General features: G+C 38.3%; 1 protein-coding gene across 2 annotated transcripts; it reads left to right on the forward strand.

The window, feature by feature from the left end:
* The first annotated feature begins 1,267 nt into the window (after positions 1-1,267).
* On the forward strand, positions 1,268-14,326 carry LOC126869223 (uncharacterized). 2 transcript variants are annotated; one of them, XM_050625476.1, is made up of 3 exons: positions 1,268-1,544; positions 8,445-9,570; positions 10,531-14,326. In XM_050625476.1, exons 1-3 carry the CDS (start codon positions 1,530-1,532, stop codon positions 11,616-11,618), a joined length of 2,229 nt encoding a protein of 742 aa, XP_050481433.1. In that variant the 5' UTR covers positions 1,268-1,529; the 3' UTR covers positions 11,619-14,326. The 2 variants fall into 2 exon arrangements, with proteins under 2 accessions (XP_050481433.1, XP_050481431.1); XM_050625474.1 differs by having other exon boundaries at positions 8,445-14,326.
* Positions 14,327-19,549: the final 5,223 nt, after the last annotated feature.

Consider the following 19,549-nt stretch of genomic DNA (forward strand, 5'->3'; position numbering starts at 1 on the left):
AATTAACTACTTGGGCGAAACTTCAATCAACCGATGTTTCACGGTCGGTGAATCGTTACCGCGACAGTTGTAATTTATAGCGAACGAAGGAACAATTTTTTATCTTGTTGCTAATCACTTTAAGGAACCTACGGATACTTTTTTGTAGAAAAAGTTTTTAGAAACTGTTCGAAACGTAATAATTAACCGGTGTAACTGTGCTTGCTACAACTGTTCTCGTATAGCAGTCCTATGATGCGTGTAAAGCGTTGCGTTGCATACAAATTTTTCTTCGAAGTCACGACACGCATTCGTCTGTGGATTATAGACCCTCGATTTTAAGGCCTTACCAGCTCACGTGACGATAAGAAATAAAAGTTTCTACACGATTTGTTAATTGGGTGCTTAACAGTATGTTATTTATGGCGTGCGTGATCTGAACTGGCTCTGTGCAGAGAACTTGTAGTGAATAATATTTTCATTCTTAGGCCTTATAATGGTACAGTGATAATGTCGAGGACAGCAATTTTTTCGCATGTAAAAGTTCTTGAACAACGAGATTTTTACTGTTTAATCGTAAAGGCAGATTTATTTTAAACAACGATGAAACCATTAAAAATAAAAACCTGAATATTCTAACATCCGCATCGTCACCTACTGAAATAAATCAATCTTCTGTCGTTCGCAGCAAAATTTTCAATCGTAGTAACCTTGACAAACACTTTCAAGAATTCTCAGTTTCAACCCATTCACATGCCACCACTCCTCAAATTCTTGTCGCAAAAGTATTCCACGGAAATGTTAAACAGGATGTTACATTGGTCGAACAATTTCTCGGCACTCGCAATTTCGATGATACATTGTTCGACATCGCTGCAGAATGCTCGGGATACGAGTTTATCGATATAACTTTACGTATTCGCACGGGACCGATAAGCACCATCGGTCCAGTACTTCCGTGTGCATCTTTCTTCTCCAAGTCGGAGGCAGGGCTAGCCTACTTTCTCTACAAAGAGAATTTTTAACCGACGCGACGTGTGAGGGTTTCCCCTCTCCCTGTGTTCTCGTCCTGAACATCACCGCGACTCTCTTCCTCCCTCTCTCCTCCCTTTCTCTCATTCTCTCTCCTCCCCTCTGCCCCTTCGTCGTCGCCGTCTCTGTTCATTACTCCTCGTGCTCTCGCTCTCTCCTCTCCGGTTTGTCGTTTCCTCGATTTACTCGACAAGCTCAGCCGAGAATTCCTCCGGCTTAGTACCTCTCTCAGAGTCTATATAAGCGGAGTGTTCATACAAGACCGAGCATTTTTTGTGTTAGTAGTGACGGAGTCGTGGGTCTCCTCCATCAAAGAGGTTGACTACCGGTCGGAGAGTGTGAGGATGGTGTGCACGATGCGACACGGTAGGACCGCGTTCGATTGAGCCTGAGGAAACGCTGAAACGAGGAACGCCGCGCTCTGTCTTTTTTTCGGTGTGCCGACAAATCAATAAAAAGAAAGCGATTTGTCGTTTAATTTGTGTACAGTGCTGGCAGCAATTTGCGCGGGTGCAACCATGCTTCGAAGCAAGGTAGGTGATCGTGGATCTTCGAATATCATCGATCATTGCGCGAACGACGCTTCTTTATAATTTTTTGTTCGACGAACGGTTCGTGTGTTGTTCAGTGCTTTGACAGCAGGATCGCGATTTCGCCAAGTTCCTTCTTTCGTTCTTTGATGTTTGATGGATCGTTTGGAGTGATCAAGGTGGACCGACGATCTGTGATTGCGACACGAATTCGTACCGCTGCGCTGTTGCAATTGAGCGGAAGGATTTCCGACACGAAAACAGTAGTTTTGTCGTAGATGTAATTTTCTCCTCGGGTCGAGAGCTGGGAAAGTTTGTTACTCGCTAATCTTTATGCTGATGATTTCTCGCTGTTACATTCGGTAAACTTAGCGTGCGGTATCCGGCGTAGGTGTATTTCGTAATTGAGCGTGACGAACTGTAATAATTTCAATTAATTTTTGCTCGTATAAACTATCTTCTATATTTCTTGCTAACAGATATAGCTTAATTGCAATTGTAAATATGAATATTCCGAATGACAAACAATTATTTCTATCGACTGGTATCATTGGATTATAGACGACCACTTTGGATTATGTTCGAATTGGATTATTTAATGTTGTATCACATATAATATACAGTTAATGCAGAATGTAGACGAAGTAATCTAAAATTAAGCAATTTAAAGCAAAGTGTCGTGGATCATCTAACCTTTAAGGATACTAGTTGAAAAATTAATTTTTCTTAATTTTACGATTATAAAAGTTTAGAATTAAATTCTTATAAAAGAGTTAATATAGCAGTAAAAATATGAATATGGTGTACTTTTTTTTTTAAATATCACAGTATACTTTGACTCCTTATAAAATGTTGTTCAACACTCGACAAGCCATTTAATCGTAGCGAAAAATACAGTTTCGCGGAAAACGTTAATCCCGTTAATCCCTGAATTTAAATTTCGTGCGAAAAAGGGGCGCGCAAATTACAAAATGTGGCCTAAGTGGTAGGAGCGTATTCATTATCGATAATTGCACGGCGACGATTTTAAAGCATAGATTAAATAATCGTAGGTTTCTTATCGGCTCTTGATAACCATTCAGCCAGCGTTTCTTATTCTTAATTCATCGTTCCGGTGTCATTAATTTTAAGCAGTTACTCTTCCTTTCGACTAACACCTTTCATGTTCAGGAATATCTGCTGTTAAGCACGTGTATCATTAACCGATCACGTTAAGAATAACAAAATCTGTAAATCTTTTTCTTAGCGCGTCGAATGGAAAATAAAATGAAATAATAGCTGTTAGTTTTTAAGATCTGTTGAGATATTAACGACAGCAAATACGAGTGAAAAGTCCAGGAACGTAAAGTTAGTTAACGGAACTTCTCTTTGAACGTGAAAGTAAAAAATGAAAAATGTCTTAGCTACTGAATTAATCGTGGACAATGTTACGTCAACATTATAAGAATAACTAAACATGATTATACCTTTTGCTGTTCAATTAAGACTGAAGGTATAGAAAGCAGTAATTTTAGTTTGAAGTTATGGCAATCGACAGATATTTGCTGGCATAGGAACGATGGCGAAGTATTGAAATATAATTAGAGAAATTTGATAATGTAAAAGTAACAACTGAAAAGCTGATTTTCAAGTGTCAATCATTGCTTGCTGATTCAGGAAGTTGACCTAAGTTGCAAAATAAAGTAAAAGTTATAGCTTTCTTTATATAAAATATCATTACAAGAAATGGCAAACTTCACGCTAGTGTTTTTAACTCTTTATTTTCTGTTTTGTGAAACTTTACATTCCTTATCGTGCATATGTATCTACTAATTTCACAACAAATCACCTCGGCTTTACTAGACTGTAAAATTGCCAGAATTATACGTTTGAGTTACAGAGGATTCTTAGCAATAACGTCTACCATTTTCCTTGACAAAATGGATAGGAAAGCTATAATAATAAATATGAAAAATATTGCATAAAGCATCTGCAAACCAACTAGGCAGAAATTGTTTAAAACGTAAGAGTCTGATGGAACAAATTACTTCTTGTGCTAAAAACTAGCTGCTGTGAAGCGCAACCGTTTCATTCCGTAGTCTCATCTACTCTCTGTTGTGTACTTGATTAGCATTCCATGTGGAATGTCCTACACAATATTTACATTTCATCTAGCAATAAAAATCCAAGTGGAATGTCCTACACAATATTTACATTCCATCTAGCAATAAAAATCTTGTCATTACGAAATCGAAGCGTGAAGAGCTTTTCAGATAGTTTCGTATGACGACATTTATTTCGCTGAAGTTAACAAACGCTAAACTAAACGAGAATAGTGATCAATGTCGTACCAGTTAGCGTACGCTACGCTAACTTACACTTTTACCGAACCAACCGGTTAGCCACAGCGACGGTCAACGATCCACGATCCTTAATTTGTTCCAAACAGAGTTTTGTTCGCTTATGAATAGACTATGGATAGTACCGCATTTATGGAAAAGATGGAAAAATACAAGAAATTCATATTATCTAGCGTCTAAAAGTATTTGCATATGCAATTTCGCAGAATCAAATATTTATAGTCATATGAAGGTATCACTAAATGATGCGAAATTTAATATACTAATTAATTAGTAAAAATCGTATAGCAATAATACGGGTTATAAATGTTACGATAAATACGATGATGCACAAATATTTTTCGTAGTCACTGTAGATAAGTATATAACTTTAGATTACTAACTAATTACTACGGTAACTTATTATATTAGCTTATACTAGCTAATAAAATACATCATGGGAAGCGTATAACTTTTAATCGTTTCTTTTTCTCTTTCTTCGAAAAGTTTACCGATTTACGAAATCACGAGTGCATGTGCATCGAAGAAACAGGGGAAGCGGAAACAGCGAATAAGTTTGGTCGCGCGCGCAGAGAAAAGTTGGAGCTCGCACGTGGAAGGAAGCTAAATAAACATCGGATTTTCCGATGAATCGTATCGTATCGTTCGATAAGAAGTGATGGCTTCCACCGTGTTACGTGCACTTGTGCTACGTGGTCGGAATATATGACTATGCATGAAGGAGGTGTTTGACCTAGTCACAATCTGCCTACATCGATGCATTCGGCCGTCTACCCGTTCTGGTTACAACATACGTTTAAACTATTGCACACGCGAGCGCACAGTTTGCGCCTCAATAAGTGGGCGCCACGTTAAGAGCGAGTCTTTGCAACGCCACGTGAAAATGATATAGAAAGAGATTGCATCGAGGACCAATCATTTGTAATCGAAGGAAATATGAAATTTATTTATTTTTAATTATTAGATACAGTCCTCGTTCATTAGAATGATATTTTTTACATTACATGTAACTTTCAGTTAAGCAAATTATATTTGACTATACGTAAGCGAGAAATATTTTGTCATGTGAAAATGATATAGAAAGAGGTAACATAAGACGATCAACCATTTGCATCCGAAGAATGAAAAGTACACTCTTATTACAGCAATTTTTCTCGTATTACATCTAACTTTCAGTTAGGCAGACTATATTCAACTATACGTGGACGATCGAGATTTTGCTCTTGAATATCTACTTTCACTCGAACAAGTTCAAGTAATATTATATGTAATACTCTATATTAAAATAAATGATTTAGTATTTATTGTAAATAATTATTTGTATATTAATATTCATTCTGGTATCGATGTATAGTATTTAAAGAAGAGGTAAATTGCTAAATGTTCTGATGAAAGAAAAATATAAAGATTTGAAAATACTCTCAGAGTTCATCAATCAATGCTATTTTTGTGACAAATGCTTCCAACTCACGCTATCTGCGCTAACAGCGTAACTTATTACCTGTCACATAGTTATAAGAGGTTGTAATTCATATTTTTTTTTTATCAGAACAAAGTAGAAATCGAAGCCTTTCGTGTTTTAGTTTTACGATCATCAATGTAATAAGCAAGGTTTATTTGTTTTTCTTTTTAGACAAAATATATGCACCTTAGGCTTTACATATATTATAAGTTTTTATACAGGAGAAGATTTGTGTAAAAAATGAGGATCGTATAGGAGTCAGAATTCTTTTCCGTTTTATTTGTAATACATACATATAATTCATTTGGGTATAAAAATTCACATAATGAGAATCGATAAAGTAATAAATTCATTTAATTTGTTATATGCTTCTACTAATTTGAAATGAAAAAAATGTAAATTAAACGTTCATAAAGTTATCATACTACACAAAATACACAAAAATATAGAGAAAAAATAAAATGGACGATGGATGCACATTTACATAGATTACATTTATACATTATGAGATAGATGAATCTATAAAAATGCAAATTTATGTATTTTATGGAAAACATAATTGTTGAACAAGTCGCAAACACAGTCAGTACGAAAGCCTCCCCCTATCCTTAAATTGCATCAAATCACATTTTACATTTAATTGATCTTACACACAGTTTAAAGAAATGTCTCAATTCATTACACTTGTTCAATAAAATAATCAACAAAAATAATGTAATATACAATGTCTCAGAAGAATACATACACTTATTATACGAATACGAAATATTAAAAAAGGTACAAGCAATGTATTAATATCTTACAAGTTCTTGTCTCTTATTTTTCCTTAGTATCGGTGAAGTCATCATATAATCATTTCATCATAAAGTTATCATTATTATAAAATTCATTCTGACACTGACAAAGTAAAAGGTTCTGCAGTTTCCGATATAATTTCATTTTCAGGGTTTTGTGACTCAAATGTTTATATTTTCCTTGATTCATTCTAAAAATACATTAATATACTATGGAAGTTCGAAATCGTTAAAAATTTCAAAAACGTGTAATATTCCCAGAAAAAATATTGCAAAGATATTTGTCGAACACATTTTCGAATTATATATTAGGCACTTTAATAATACGGAAATCCCAATGAATAAGAAAGACAAAGATACAAATAAAAATTTAAGATAAGATTTATACTCGGATGCCTCTTCATTCCATGCTTATTCTTGCATTGCACTTCTCGTTGATGCACTTGGGAGAAAGTGCGGCATATTATGTTAACCTTGCATCTCGGTCATTGTGCCACTTAAGACTTCCAAGGATGGCTTCTTGATGACATTTACAGCTTCAAACTTGTGCGTTGCTTCTTGTTTCTTATCTAGTATCTTTTATAGAAAACAATCTGGTTGTCACAGCAGAATGAATATCTATTACCGTAAAAAGAGATATAAACCTCTCCCAGTTCTATTTGTCCTCAAAATAACTTTACGAGATATCGAACGATCTTCATTTCATTTCATAGTATAACAGCGTTTCATTAGTACATTTATAGTACAAGAGTAATCTTCGTTTTTGCCTATTAAACGCAACAAACTGTAATATTTACAATGCTTACTGCACTTTATTCGTTTAATTGTAATCATGAAGTCAGTTAACTTCCTTTCGATCATTTCAATTCTTACCCAACCGTCTAGCAGTACAGCAAAACAACGAAGAATATAAAATAAACGATTTAGAGAATACTTCTTCGTTTTCAAGGCTTCTTACGTTTCTGGTTTCAGACATAAATACATAATTTCAATTTTTTATTGGCAATGAATATTCATAATGGCATAATAGCAAATCATGTATTTCTCGTGATTTAACGAGAAAGAATTTCAAGATGACGATGTATTTAAGTATTAAGTAATATTTCATTAGCGTTATATGAAATTTTTGATAACAAATTTTTATTTGTGCAATTTTTATTGTGTACATGTGTAACACTTGTTTAACATTGCGATGAAACGAAATCCAGAACTATCGGAGATTGAAGTGAAAATACTACTTTTCTCAGTCATATTCCCATACATTATACGCCATCTTTGTAATTAACGTAATTATTTACGGGTGCCTGCGTTTAATACTTACAGTGAGTAAATGCAGGTTCATATAATTCTCACATGCATCGGGATGACTAGTTCGCCTTGCGCCAACCGAGGTTGTAAACTAGCTTAAAGTCTCTCACGGCCTTCAATTTGGAACCATAGACAATGTGTGCTGGCACGAGCGAAATGTGCACACGATACCGAGCTACACTTATGTTCCCAACCAACTAATTAGAACAGGAGAAGATGTTAGACTACTAGTTAACTGTCAAACCTAAAAATTTCAGTAATCTAATATTTATCTTCAAGCATAATAAGAAAAAATATTTAATCACGTTGAACAAAACAATTTTGATCAATAATTAAAATTGATACTTTGAAATCTCCTTTCAAGATAACGAAATGTACAGAAGATAAAAAGCTGAATAATAGACGATTCAATCAATAAAGTCTGCTTGATAATACCAGTTTTCTCATTGAATAAGATATCGAATACATTATAACAGTAGATAATACGGTTCTTAAATTTTGTAGGAATATATTGATCACATTTTCGGTACACGCACATATTCGTGGAATGTTTACTTTCTCTAATCTCGTTCCTTAGTTATTTAGTACAGACAATTATAATAAATTGCATATTATTTACGCTCCAGTTAAGCTTTGTTGTACTTTAAGCGATAATCATAACTATTATCATTTAATAAATAACTAGTTATCTGTTGCTTTGGTTACACTATATTAATCTTGCTGCTTCTTTGGATCGTTTTAGACCGAAACGTGCTTTTTATTCTTAACAAGTTTGAAGAAAGAATGTAAAAATCATTATTGATAGGTATCATTTCCGTTTCAATTGTACCTCTTATAATACATTTTATGCATATAGTAAATCTATTGCATGTTAAAACAAGAGTGAGATCGGGACATACATATTTGAGGACCGTAGCAGGATCAAAGAAACAATGTATTTTACATTGAACATCGTCAAACTATGGCAAAAGAAAAGTTGAAGAATTCGGTTTGATTTCAGATGGCAATTACGCTGCTCTGCGTTCTGCTGATCGGACACCACGTCCAGGCAGTGGTTAACAAAGCGCAATCCCAAGTGCTTGCTAACAAGGAAGAAGAGAAACTGAACGAAATTAAGGCTAACGAAAGGATAAGCAATTATGGTCCACCTGCTGATGACTATGGACCTCCGATCGGATCAAATATTAAAGGACCAGCACCGGTTTACGGCCCACCGGAACTAGTAGGTGATCAAGGGCCAACACCTATATATCCGCCACCACCGCCAGACATTCCACCACCTGTCTACGGACCACCATTATCTTCATATGGACCGCCACGAATTATTAAACCGCTTCATGTTCCATCGAAACAAAGTTTCGGCCCTCCTTTGTCTCCGTTGCCTTCGAAGCTGAGTTTTGGCTCGCTGAAACTTCATTACGGGCCACCGAAGCAACATTATGGACCGCCGTATTCATTCGCTTCGTTTAGGCCACCGAAACCTCAATACGGTCCGCCATTGAAATTCACGTCCTCTGTGTCTAATCAATACATAGCCGTGGGATCCTCGAGTCTTGGGCCAACGAAACCGGCACACGGACCTGCCATTCCCGTATCTCTCGATACCTATGGCGTGCCTCCGCAAAAACTAGCTGTTCAATTTACTTCTCAACCGAATGACAACTACGGACCACCTCCTCCACCATCGCTTTCGGTGGCGCCCGAGGCACAATATGGACCACCTGCTGGTGATCTGTACAGACCACCTCCACCAATTCCTCCACCAGGAGTGCCAGCACCACCTACACCGCCCGATATAAAGTACGACGGCTGGCAACCCATTGCTGGATTGACCAATCAACATGGACAGCCTGCGAACACTTACGGACCTCCATCTGATGAGCACAGAATTTTGGATGGCCATTCCGTGGGTGTGCACATTGGACATTCTACGAGCAACGTTATCGAGAATCCAAATGTACCAAATGATTCTTATGGAGTTCCAATTCACAATCCTGAGGCTCAAGACTTGAAGACCTCGGTGAAGTCTAATTCTAACGATAATAAAGGCTTACCACCGCCACCATTGCCGGAATACGAACCATTCCACAACGAAAACCCACCAAAGAAGGAACATCATCAAACAGGTGTGCATGGTCAGCTTAATTTACAATACGAAGTGCCCAAGGTAGAACCGCTTTCTATCGTAAAGACCGTTGGATTCGAGTTGCTACCTACAAATCCGTCATTAACTTCAGATCATAGTGCAGGATTGTCCACGTTAAAGTTACCTGTGCTTGATACCGGATCCCATTTGAATCTCGGCAGTGGAGACTCTCACGCGTTCCAGAATTTAGGAAATGATTTGTCGCTATCGCAAATATCTGTAAATGGCCTCTCCAATAACTACGGCCCGCCGTTATCCAGCATTTCCTTTGGAAAATTGAATTCCATCGAATCGGGCATTCCTTTACCACCACCTCCAGTTCTCGACTCATACGGCGCCCCTCCTCCTTCATCCTACTCGCCTAATGGTCCTTATCCAGCTGCCGAAGCAGGTCGAGCATCGTCGTTTGCTTCTTTCGCATTACACGGTAGCTCGCTTTTTAAGCAAAATTTGCATTACCATCGTCCCCACGGATCGTTTAGACATCCATTACCCCTTCCAGGTACCCTGATTCCTCCAAGAAACCGTGAACCGATTAAGTTCAAAGAATCCGTTCCTAGCGGACTTTTGACTAACCTTAACCGTTACTTGCCACCGCTGAGACACGTTGAGCTAGCCAAAGCGCCAAAAACTTACCTTCCGCCCTTATCGTTCGAGCAGCAGTTACCTGCCCTCCATGCTCCAGTTGCTTTCAACAAACTACCCAGTGTCAGCTTGAATTCGCCAATAGCAGCTCCGAATGCCCAATATGGCACGCCATTATCCTTCAGCAACTTTAACACTCCAGCGCCAGTGTTGACGTACGGAGCGCCTAACTTTGGACCCGCTTCTTCCTTCGTCTCCACCTCCACTGGCTTTGGCAACAATTTATACGACAGCATCAGCAACACCATAACCACCACGTATGGCACCCCGGTAGTGAATTTACCGTTGTCGACAGGTGGTGGACACGATTGCGGTTTCGAACAGACGACTGGTACGCAGTACAGCTTCGAGGATCTCGGAAGCCACGCGTTAAACGTCGGCTCTCACGGCTCAAGTTTCGGGGCCGCTCTTTCCACTGGTCTCAATCAGAATTCGCTGTTTAAAGAGGGTTCCTTGTCAAACGGTTTTAGTGGATTGGATATCACGCAGTCGATAGGTCAGCTAAGCCTGGAAAACATAGAGCAACCGAAAACGAACCTGAAGGACAGCTACGGCAGTTCGATAGGCGTGAGCTACGCCACTTCTGAAAACACGGACAACGTTTTGTCCAGCGACCACAGTCAATCGGCTGAAGTCACGAACGTACTTTCGGCGCCACCCGCTATACAATCTCAAGAGTCGTTCTCCTCGAACGCCCATTTCCAACAGGAGAACGGCGGAATAAAAGCTGTAGCGTTAACCGCGAGCTTGAACGGGCAAGGATACGGCCATGCAAAGAATCTAGCCTCGAACGAAGTAGACGCTAGTCAATTTCTAAATACCCACGAAGGCAGCGAAGCTCTGTCCCTCGCGAAGGGAATAACGGCCAATGGAGCGGATGGTTTCGAGGTCCAGGGTTCCAAGGGAACATACACGTTGCAAATCCAGGCTGCTGATGGGGGATTAGGAACGGAGAATTCGGATGGTAGTATCAGGCACGATCAGGTGCTGTCTAATGGGCTCTTACAGGATATCCTCGCGGCTATCGAACAGCCTGAACAAGGGCAGATACAAGTTCAAGGTCATCCAGAGGCACAGCAATTACAGCACGTGTTCAGCGATTTACCGCAGGCTGGAAATATCGAAGTTCCTAAAGGACATTACATAACGGTGGCAGAGAACAGTCAAAGGAAAGATTCTGATGAATTAGGTGGACAAGCTGGCGACAGGAGCGAAGCCGAATTTAATAAAGGAGAGTCCACGAAAAAGGAGGCTGTCGCTCTCTTCTTCAACAATCAATACGGTGACTCGAGGAAAGAGATAAGGTCGGTGGCGAAAAACGAGAACGTGGCAACTGTTCTTTCGAACGATGGGAAGAACGCTAGCGGGACAAAGTCCTCTTAAATCATATCGTTTGTCTAGGAAATACTTTCGTTGATAGATTCTTCGGTAATGTATGGTAATTTATGTAACGAACAGACTTTCGTCCTCTTTCGCAATACCAAGTTAAGCCACGGTACTACGGGACTGAGGCGCAAAATTTGAAATCGTTCCGCGTAGAAGTTATTAATTAAAGTCATTAAGTTAAAGACTATATTTTTAATTACAAAATATTTAAATGTTATATATTATATATAAATATTATAGTTACGAAATGTCCTATTGGTAGAAACGAACTCAAAATCGCTTTCGATCGTTTCCACCAGATTGCAATCTACAAACGGATTTGATTACTCTTTGCACCATAACGATTATCATTGATTACTGACTCGTGAGAAACATCTTGAGTTTACATTCCATTTTAGAGCATGCCAGAATGAAACGGAAGCCACAAATGGCCTAACATTCCGCTAGGAAGCGAAAACGATGATCGTTTCTTCAGAAATATATCGGTGACAGGTTGTGAAGTCGAAGAGTTTACTCAAAAAATTCTCTTTCTTCGGCGAAACGGTAATCGCGTAACGTCATCGGCGAATCTCATTCTCCTTTCTTTCTTCTCACGCGAAAATACTTCATGTTCGCAAAGGCAGATCCTATCAGAGTTTAATTGCGACACAAGCAAGCACCGAAAGTTCTCGAGTGTTCCTCCGTTCCTTTCCGAAGAACCATTCTACTCGCCTTTTCACTCGAAAACTCTTCAGGAGATGGAGAGGTTTCATGTGAACGAAAGCAAGTAAAAGTATCAGAGCGATCCGTTTCGGGGTCGACGAGCAATCGTGTCATGGCCATTCGCGCGAGCCAACACATCTTAGAATCGACGTTTTCTAATCGCTCGATTGACGCACGAGTGTCTAACGCGACAAGAATTTAGATCGATTACAGATTTACATTACAGATTTGGGTCGTTCGATTACAAATCGTCGTCGTTTGAGGAATAAAAGGCGGGAGATGGCCGTATTGAGCAACTTTCATCGTTGACGTTCGGGCACGTGATCGAACGAGAACGCCAGTCTCTCGCGCACATCCACATCTTTAACCTTCACCGAGGTGAAAGTTCAGTACCTCGTCCAACAGCTTCGTGGTAGTGATACCTACCTTTTGCGAGAATCTCGTTTCCAGTGAAACGCATTTGCTCGACTCTGCGGGCGTTCAACGAGCGCGATACACACGGTTTTGCATACCTTTGTGACAATAACAGGTAGATATGCATATATCTAGTCCGTTGTTTCTCGATGAGATACGCTATACCCAGTTATACACCGCACTAGAGGGGATGACTTTTTAGGCGTCTCGACTTGCTCGGGGTGTGCTAATCGTATTGAAAATAGAAACACCGTTACGTGGTACGTGGAACTTTAGCGAGATCTTGTTAATTGTAGTACCCTCGCGTTGATATTAGATACTTTTAATAGAAACACGCTACGTTGGACGCAATTTTTCATCATTTGCAATGACAATTAAATTGTAATTTAATTTACTCACCTACACACACGTATACGTTATATTATATTCTGTGCAGACCAGAGAAGAAGATAAAAAACCCTGTTTTGCTTTTAAGTAATTTTTCAGAAAAATAGATTTACTATTATTGTCAGAAATAATTTTCTGCGCTCCAGGGTTTTCGGAACGTTGGTTTCAGATGACTAGTATTATAGCATATAGCAGATTAAACGTATAGAAGCAGATAAAGCATATAGTTTCTTGCTTATGAATCGAACAAATGACATTTCCTTGTGACAAATAAGAAGAATTCCACATTGTCATTGTTAAGTATTTTCGACAATTTTTTGTCGAGTCTGGTAGTTGAGTTAAGATCACTAAATATTTTGTTTCTTTACTTCTATATCATTATGTATATTTATAGTTATATCATCGTGCATGATACTTAAGATATTATTCTCAATGCGAGGTTCTAATTTACTAACAGGATTCTATATTGCTACTTTTTCCTACAATATTTATAATATGTGCATCGCTTAATTTAGAAACGTAATTTCGTTTGAATGGAACATTTAGAACGCCTTTATAAGTGGACGCATTTAGAAGTACAAGCACCCAAAGATACACGAGTCATCCTCGTGTAAAGAAGCAGTAAAACTCAGCCGCCTGACACGTTGATAACCGACGCGATCTAACAAGCTGAAATACAACTGGCCAGAGATATAGGTAATAAAATGTTAACGCGTTCGCATGTGCGCTCATCGACGCGAGCTTAAAACCAGCTGCGTATCGCAGCGTATACGCATTCCGTATTCGGAGTAGTCTTAAACTTCTTCTACTTTTATAGTGCTGCCTGGCAAATGGTTATGCATAACTTGGTGTATTGCAGATACGTAAAATAAGTAGAGCGTATAAGCTTAAGAGAGATGCTCATTGTTAAGAAATACGCAGTGACGATGCTGCCAAGCCATAAAACACGTCAACTTGCTCCTAACTTCTATCCACCTCTATGTTCTTCCTTCCTTCCTTCTTTCCCTCTCTTTTTTTTATGGATTAATTTATTATTTTATGTACGTAACGTCTCGTGCATGTGGCTTACCGTACGCACGATACGTCCAATCGACGTTATTAGTTTGTTGAACATAGCGCGCGTACGACTGTGTTTTATATATATATATATATATGTATTTGTTTACGAGGTTGCGTTAAGTATGTAAATATACGACCTATTTGTAAATAGATGATCTTTTTTATTTCGCGGCCTTTTTTAATTCCTACTTCCTTTTAACGTGATCGTGAAACTCGTTTTCATTGGAACTATTTTGTATGTGTGACTGGCTTTGCCACTTCTTTCAAATCTCATCCACACAACTGAACAACAGGAAACGTTTCAGTTCAATCACATCATCTCTATTATCAGTTGCGAACGAAACGTAACAGCAACTAAAAGAAGATCTGCAGAATCAGGAAATAGCAGTCGTTAAACGTTACCTCGTTCCGAAAGACACTTATGTACGGACACCCAATAGAATTTCCAAGCATCTGGCGTTCCGTTTATCTCGATCGCGGTGTTTTCCCATCACGCTGTTCATTCCACTGACCGTAATGTCGACTTTCAGCGACCGACATTTACCTTTCGGGTTCGCGGATTTGTTACACGGTAAAGGGACATCTATTTCATGATATGATTTAAATATCGCTAAAACGAATTTGATAGCAGTTACCAAATATCGCGAGAATGATTATTTAATGAATAAATTCGTGCTACCAATATCTTTCAGAAAATTATTCATTGACAGTGACAATTGCAGAAAAATATCTTTCAAGTCGGGTATAATAAAAAATTTCTGATTTCTTAAGTTGTTCATAATTCAAAGAGATTCAAATGACTGGGCGATGAATGTTTATACAGATGATGTGTCGAGAGGTGAGATTTCATAGACAGAGAATATCGTTGATTTGCTAGAAAAGTGTCACAACTGAGAGTGGTAAATCTTTCAGAAAATCAGGTTTGGAATAGAAGAGTTAAAGTAGAAAATTAATAGATTACTATCCAACTACATATTTAGCAATGAAGACATTCACTTTCTCTTATAATTTAGGTCGTATTCGTTTGCATGTAATATATATGTATTTATAAATGTTAGAATTTCTATTAGATTTATTTAATAAATAATGTATTATTTCATATATTGCTTGTAAGATTAATTAATCTACGAGGATCTTGAGTGTTTATTACGAGGAAACTAGTAGGTAGGCACGATGTTCGCCCGGTAGCACGATGTACAAACGAAAACGTACGAGGGGAATTAGGCATCTGCCACTAAGTAGGATTACGGTTATGTAAATGAAACGCTATCGTACCGGTTAGGTTAGCTAGCGCGGACAGTTAGCGTGTCCTAGCGCTGGTCGAAATTGCTTCTCGCACACTTTCCATCGTGTCTCCGGTTCCCTTCCGCTTTTCCACCGCTTCTTTCCCTTCAACCCTTCAATTGGCTCGACCTCGCACGGTTCTCTTCGTTTCCTCCATTATTCCGTTCTTCGCGCAGCAGACAATGCGATCATAAGGCTTCCTTTGCAAACTGAAACTCCACTAAACTATGGGAATGTTCGCACGTTTTCGGTTATAAAACCGGGCGCGTACGGTAACGCGAAGATTTCCGCTCGGTTAATTTGCCCCAGAGACGCGTTAATTGTTCGTTTTGCCGATTTTCAACGTCTTTCGTCGTTGGTCGTCCAGCGATACGACTAATGAAAACGTGTAACCTTAACAGAGAATTGTAAATAGTCGTTTGATGTTATTGCATATAATTTTCCCTTTATCTGTTGGTACAATGTCCGCTTTCAACGTAGTTAAAATTTCCCAGGTTACTTCGCGAGAAATGTCGTCTTCCATTTTACATTTTGAGTTTCTAAAGGAAAATCAAATGGTAATTGTCGAAACTTACAGTTAGCAGTTAGACAAATTATAAAGGGCGTTCAAAGTTATTACATCATTTGCTCTGTTCTCCGAATTGAACAGATTTCCACTTACTTCGATCGTCATGCTAAAATTCTATAAAAAATTTAGTCTAACAGGGAAACAAACGAAATCTCAAAGCAAAGAAAATACTTCGTACGAACATTTTCATATTTTTCCAAGAGAGCAGTTGAAAATTACCAAAAGTATGCAACATAGATAATACATTATTCGTTAGCAAATGCGACAAAATTTTTGTTTTTTAACGTTCTAAATAAAAAGGATGCTATTATTGTTCTGGATTCTGAAATCGGAATGTCTGTTAACGAATCGTGTTTACAATAATTTATTATATTTATTATATTTCATACTTGTCATCATTGTCCCATGACATAAAACTGTTACCAATTTACATAATAATTGCTTGGCAGACGCGTTGTATAAATGAATTTTCTACGTCGTCTTCTCCTTCTGATTCTTGCCAAATGTACCTTGCTCGTTACAAACTTGAAATGCTTCCCTAGTTCACGGATATTCAAGAATCCGAGCAATTCGTGCATCATTCCGCGTCGTTTGCAAGGTAAATCCATGCTTGTTCCACAAATTATGATTGCGCGCCTTAATCCAGTCGCTCGTACGAATCTCTCGTTCCTCGTTCTTTCCGAAATATTCCTGCAGTTCGCTTCCTGTCGCTTCGTTACGCAACAGGACGCATTCGCATACGAGGAATCCATGTCGCGAAATACCGGGCTCAAAGATAGGATCGTCGCACACGAAAGACACGCGAGCAGAACGTTCTTCCGTGGAACTTTCGTAACCGTGACGAGTGTAAAGACTCGTTCAGATTAATTAAGTTACTTGAATCCAAGTCACATGAATTCACTTCAAATTCGTGTGCATAGGAATCTTTTAAAAAGTAACATTAATTCAAGACACCCTACTTCAGATCAATACCCACTTGGAAATGCATGTTTAAAATGTTGTCGGAGATGGTACAAGATGCGAAACACAAAATTAAATCGCCTTTAGCAATAATTTAACAATTGATAATATTGGAAAATTGATAAATTACACACGAATAATGGTCGGTAATTTTTTAATGTAGCGACAGATCAAACTGTTGGCTTTAATACTTTTAGAATTACTATGCAATGAGAAACTTTGTTACTATCGATATTAGTTTACTGATTTGGAAAGGAACTTGTCTTTCAAATCCTTTCTTTCGATTCACTCAAATTTCCAGAGTGTATTCGATTGTCAGTCCAGTATACGCATGCCGTTTCCAGCGAAAGCTCACGAGTACATTTTTGTTTCCATCATTCGATTGCTTTGATCAGGATACTCGGCGAATGTTTCGATATGAATGTTCGTAAACGTTTATAGAGACGCGCATTCGATGAATACGCGGCGTAAAATCCTCGTGGTTGCGCGAACCGCTCCGATGAACGACATTAAGCACGAAGAGGACAAACTGGCGTAACGCGGTTGCTGCGTGTCAACAACGACGACAACGATGAAAACGACGTCGAAACGCGAATTTCGTTAGCGCTCAGACAAGCTCGAAGGAACCGTAACGACTTCCTTCTCGTGTAGCTTTAATCGAAAGTCGTATCAGCGGGCTGTTGGCTGTTCGTGGAAAGCTGGTGACGAGAAGGGATTGCCAGAGATCTCGAAGGAGGGTTTTCACGGGTAGCCAGGGGGAACGTATGCATTTCTCGCGGAGCTCGGAAGTGCTTTATTTCCATAGTGAGGCGGTATCCGTACACACCGACAGTCATACTGATCTCGAGAGATACGTCGTTGCCTCCTGGGTGGTATATACGGAATATAAGGCGACTCCAAGAAGAGAAAGAGGAAGAGAGAGTCTCAGGCGTATCGTTGGTCGGTATGCTTAGCACAGCCTGTTCGCCGATGGCAAGATTGTCTTTCTTTCGGAATGGCGAATAGTTGCTAAAAGTAGAATCTAAGGAAATAAAGTAGCCCCACTGGCTGCCTCTTCTAGAATCGCTTCGACGCTACTTGACAGTATGTATACCTTGTTGCATCTTGTACATATATGTCCCGCGTTAGAGTTATGCGAGTGTGAACATACATGTCGGATGTGGCAAGCGTCCCGTTTGCAAGAGAAATAATTCTGCTACGTGAACTTTAGCATGTGTTTTTAACAATTTGATCGATTCAACGTCGTTACCGCTCTATCGGCGAACGTATTATTCACTCATCCGGAGTAGAATGGCTCTGAATATTTCAGTTTAGAGGAAGAAAATATTCCCACGGGCTCGCGCACACACGACTGTAATGCATACCTTTGAGGACACTGAACGTTCCGTTCATGGAGCTCCTTTTGTCTCGACTTCTCGTTTGTGAACGATTCGTTTCTATTACCTTTACGGGATGGAAGGAATTATTTGAAGGTAACAAGATGTCTGATAGCGAACTAACGGAGTAATGAATTTGCGGAGTATTCGTAGTTTGAAGAAGTTTGCTATCTAGTATTTTGTTTCATTTACGCTCTATTAATAATACTAAACTTTGGGGACAGTACAATATATAATTTCATTTACTATCTTATTATTATACCGTACATTAAATAAAAGAATTATTTTCGTATATTTTAATAACAATCAATAAACAATATCGTATATATATCTAAAACAAACCGTGATTAAATATTTCAGTAAAATGAAACTATTTGTATATCCAGTGAAAGGATATTACCACCGTAGAAAAATAAATGTGATATATCAAATTTCCAATAAATATTCCAGTTTCTAACACGTTCCTTGTCAGACCGATTTTTTTTATCATTTTCCGTTCACACTGGATTGGGGTTAGCTGTCCCCCGTGTTGTCGAAGCAAACAGTTCCTTCTGTAACTTAGAATGTTTACAATACTTATAACAATTGCAAGACTGAGAAAATAGTCATAACTAAGGAAGATTTTCCGAATGAAATTTTGAACTCGAAAAAGAATTTTTGGATTTACATGGAAACCAAATGTATCACTGTAACGCTAGAGGAGAACGTAGTTTGTTCGAGGGTAAGTGGAGGAAGGTAATGGAAGACGTTTACCAAGAACAGAATACCTGACCTTTCCCAGAACATTTTTCAAACGAAAGGGGAACGAGCACCACTTCTGAATATAAGGTAATATTGATAATGTACGTAGATCCAAACAGAATGTTAATATAAAATCTAGGAAACGATAGCCAAATATTATTTTTATAATTTTCTGCTCTTAACGCTTGAAAGCCCGTTTGACAGTTTTGATATTCTTTCAACATACAAAACTAAGTTCATTTGCGTCGTGAGATTTTGAGAAACATGATATGTTTAAAAAGTAGCAAAATATTTCAATAATCAACAATTATTTCATTCCATCATATATCTTCTAAATTAAGTCTTACACATTTACATAATTATAGTCCTATTATGTAATATGTTTTTAAAATGTAATTTTAGAATGAAATACGAAACATAAATTTATATACATTAAT

Source organism: Bombus huntii, chromosome 9, assembly GCF_024542735.1.
Source record: "Bombus huntii isolate Logan2020A chromosome 9, iyBomHunt1.1, whole genome shotgun sequence".
Lineage (NCBI taxonomy): Eukaryota > Metazoa > Arthropoda > Insecta > Hymenoptera > Apidae > Bombus > Bombus huntii.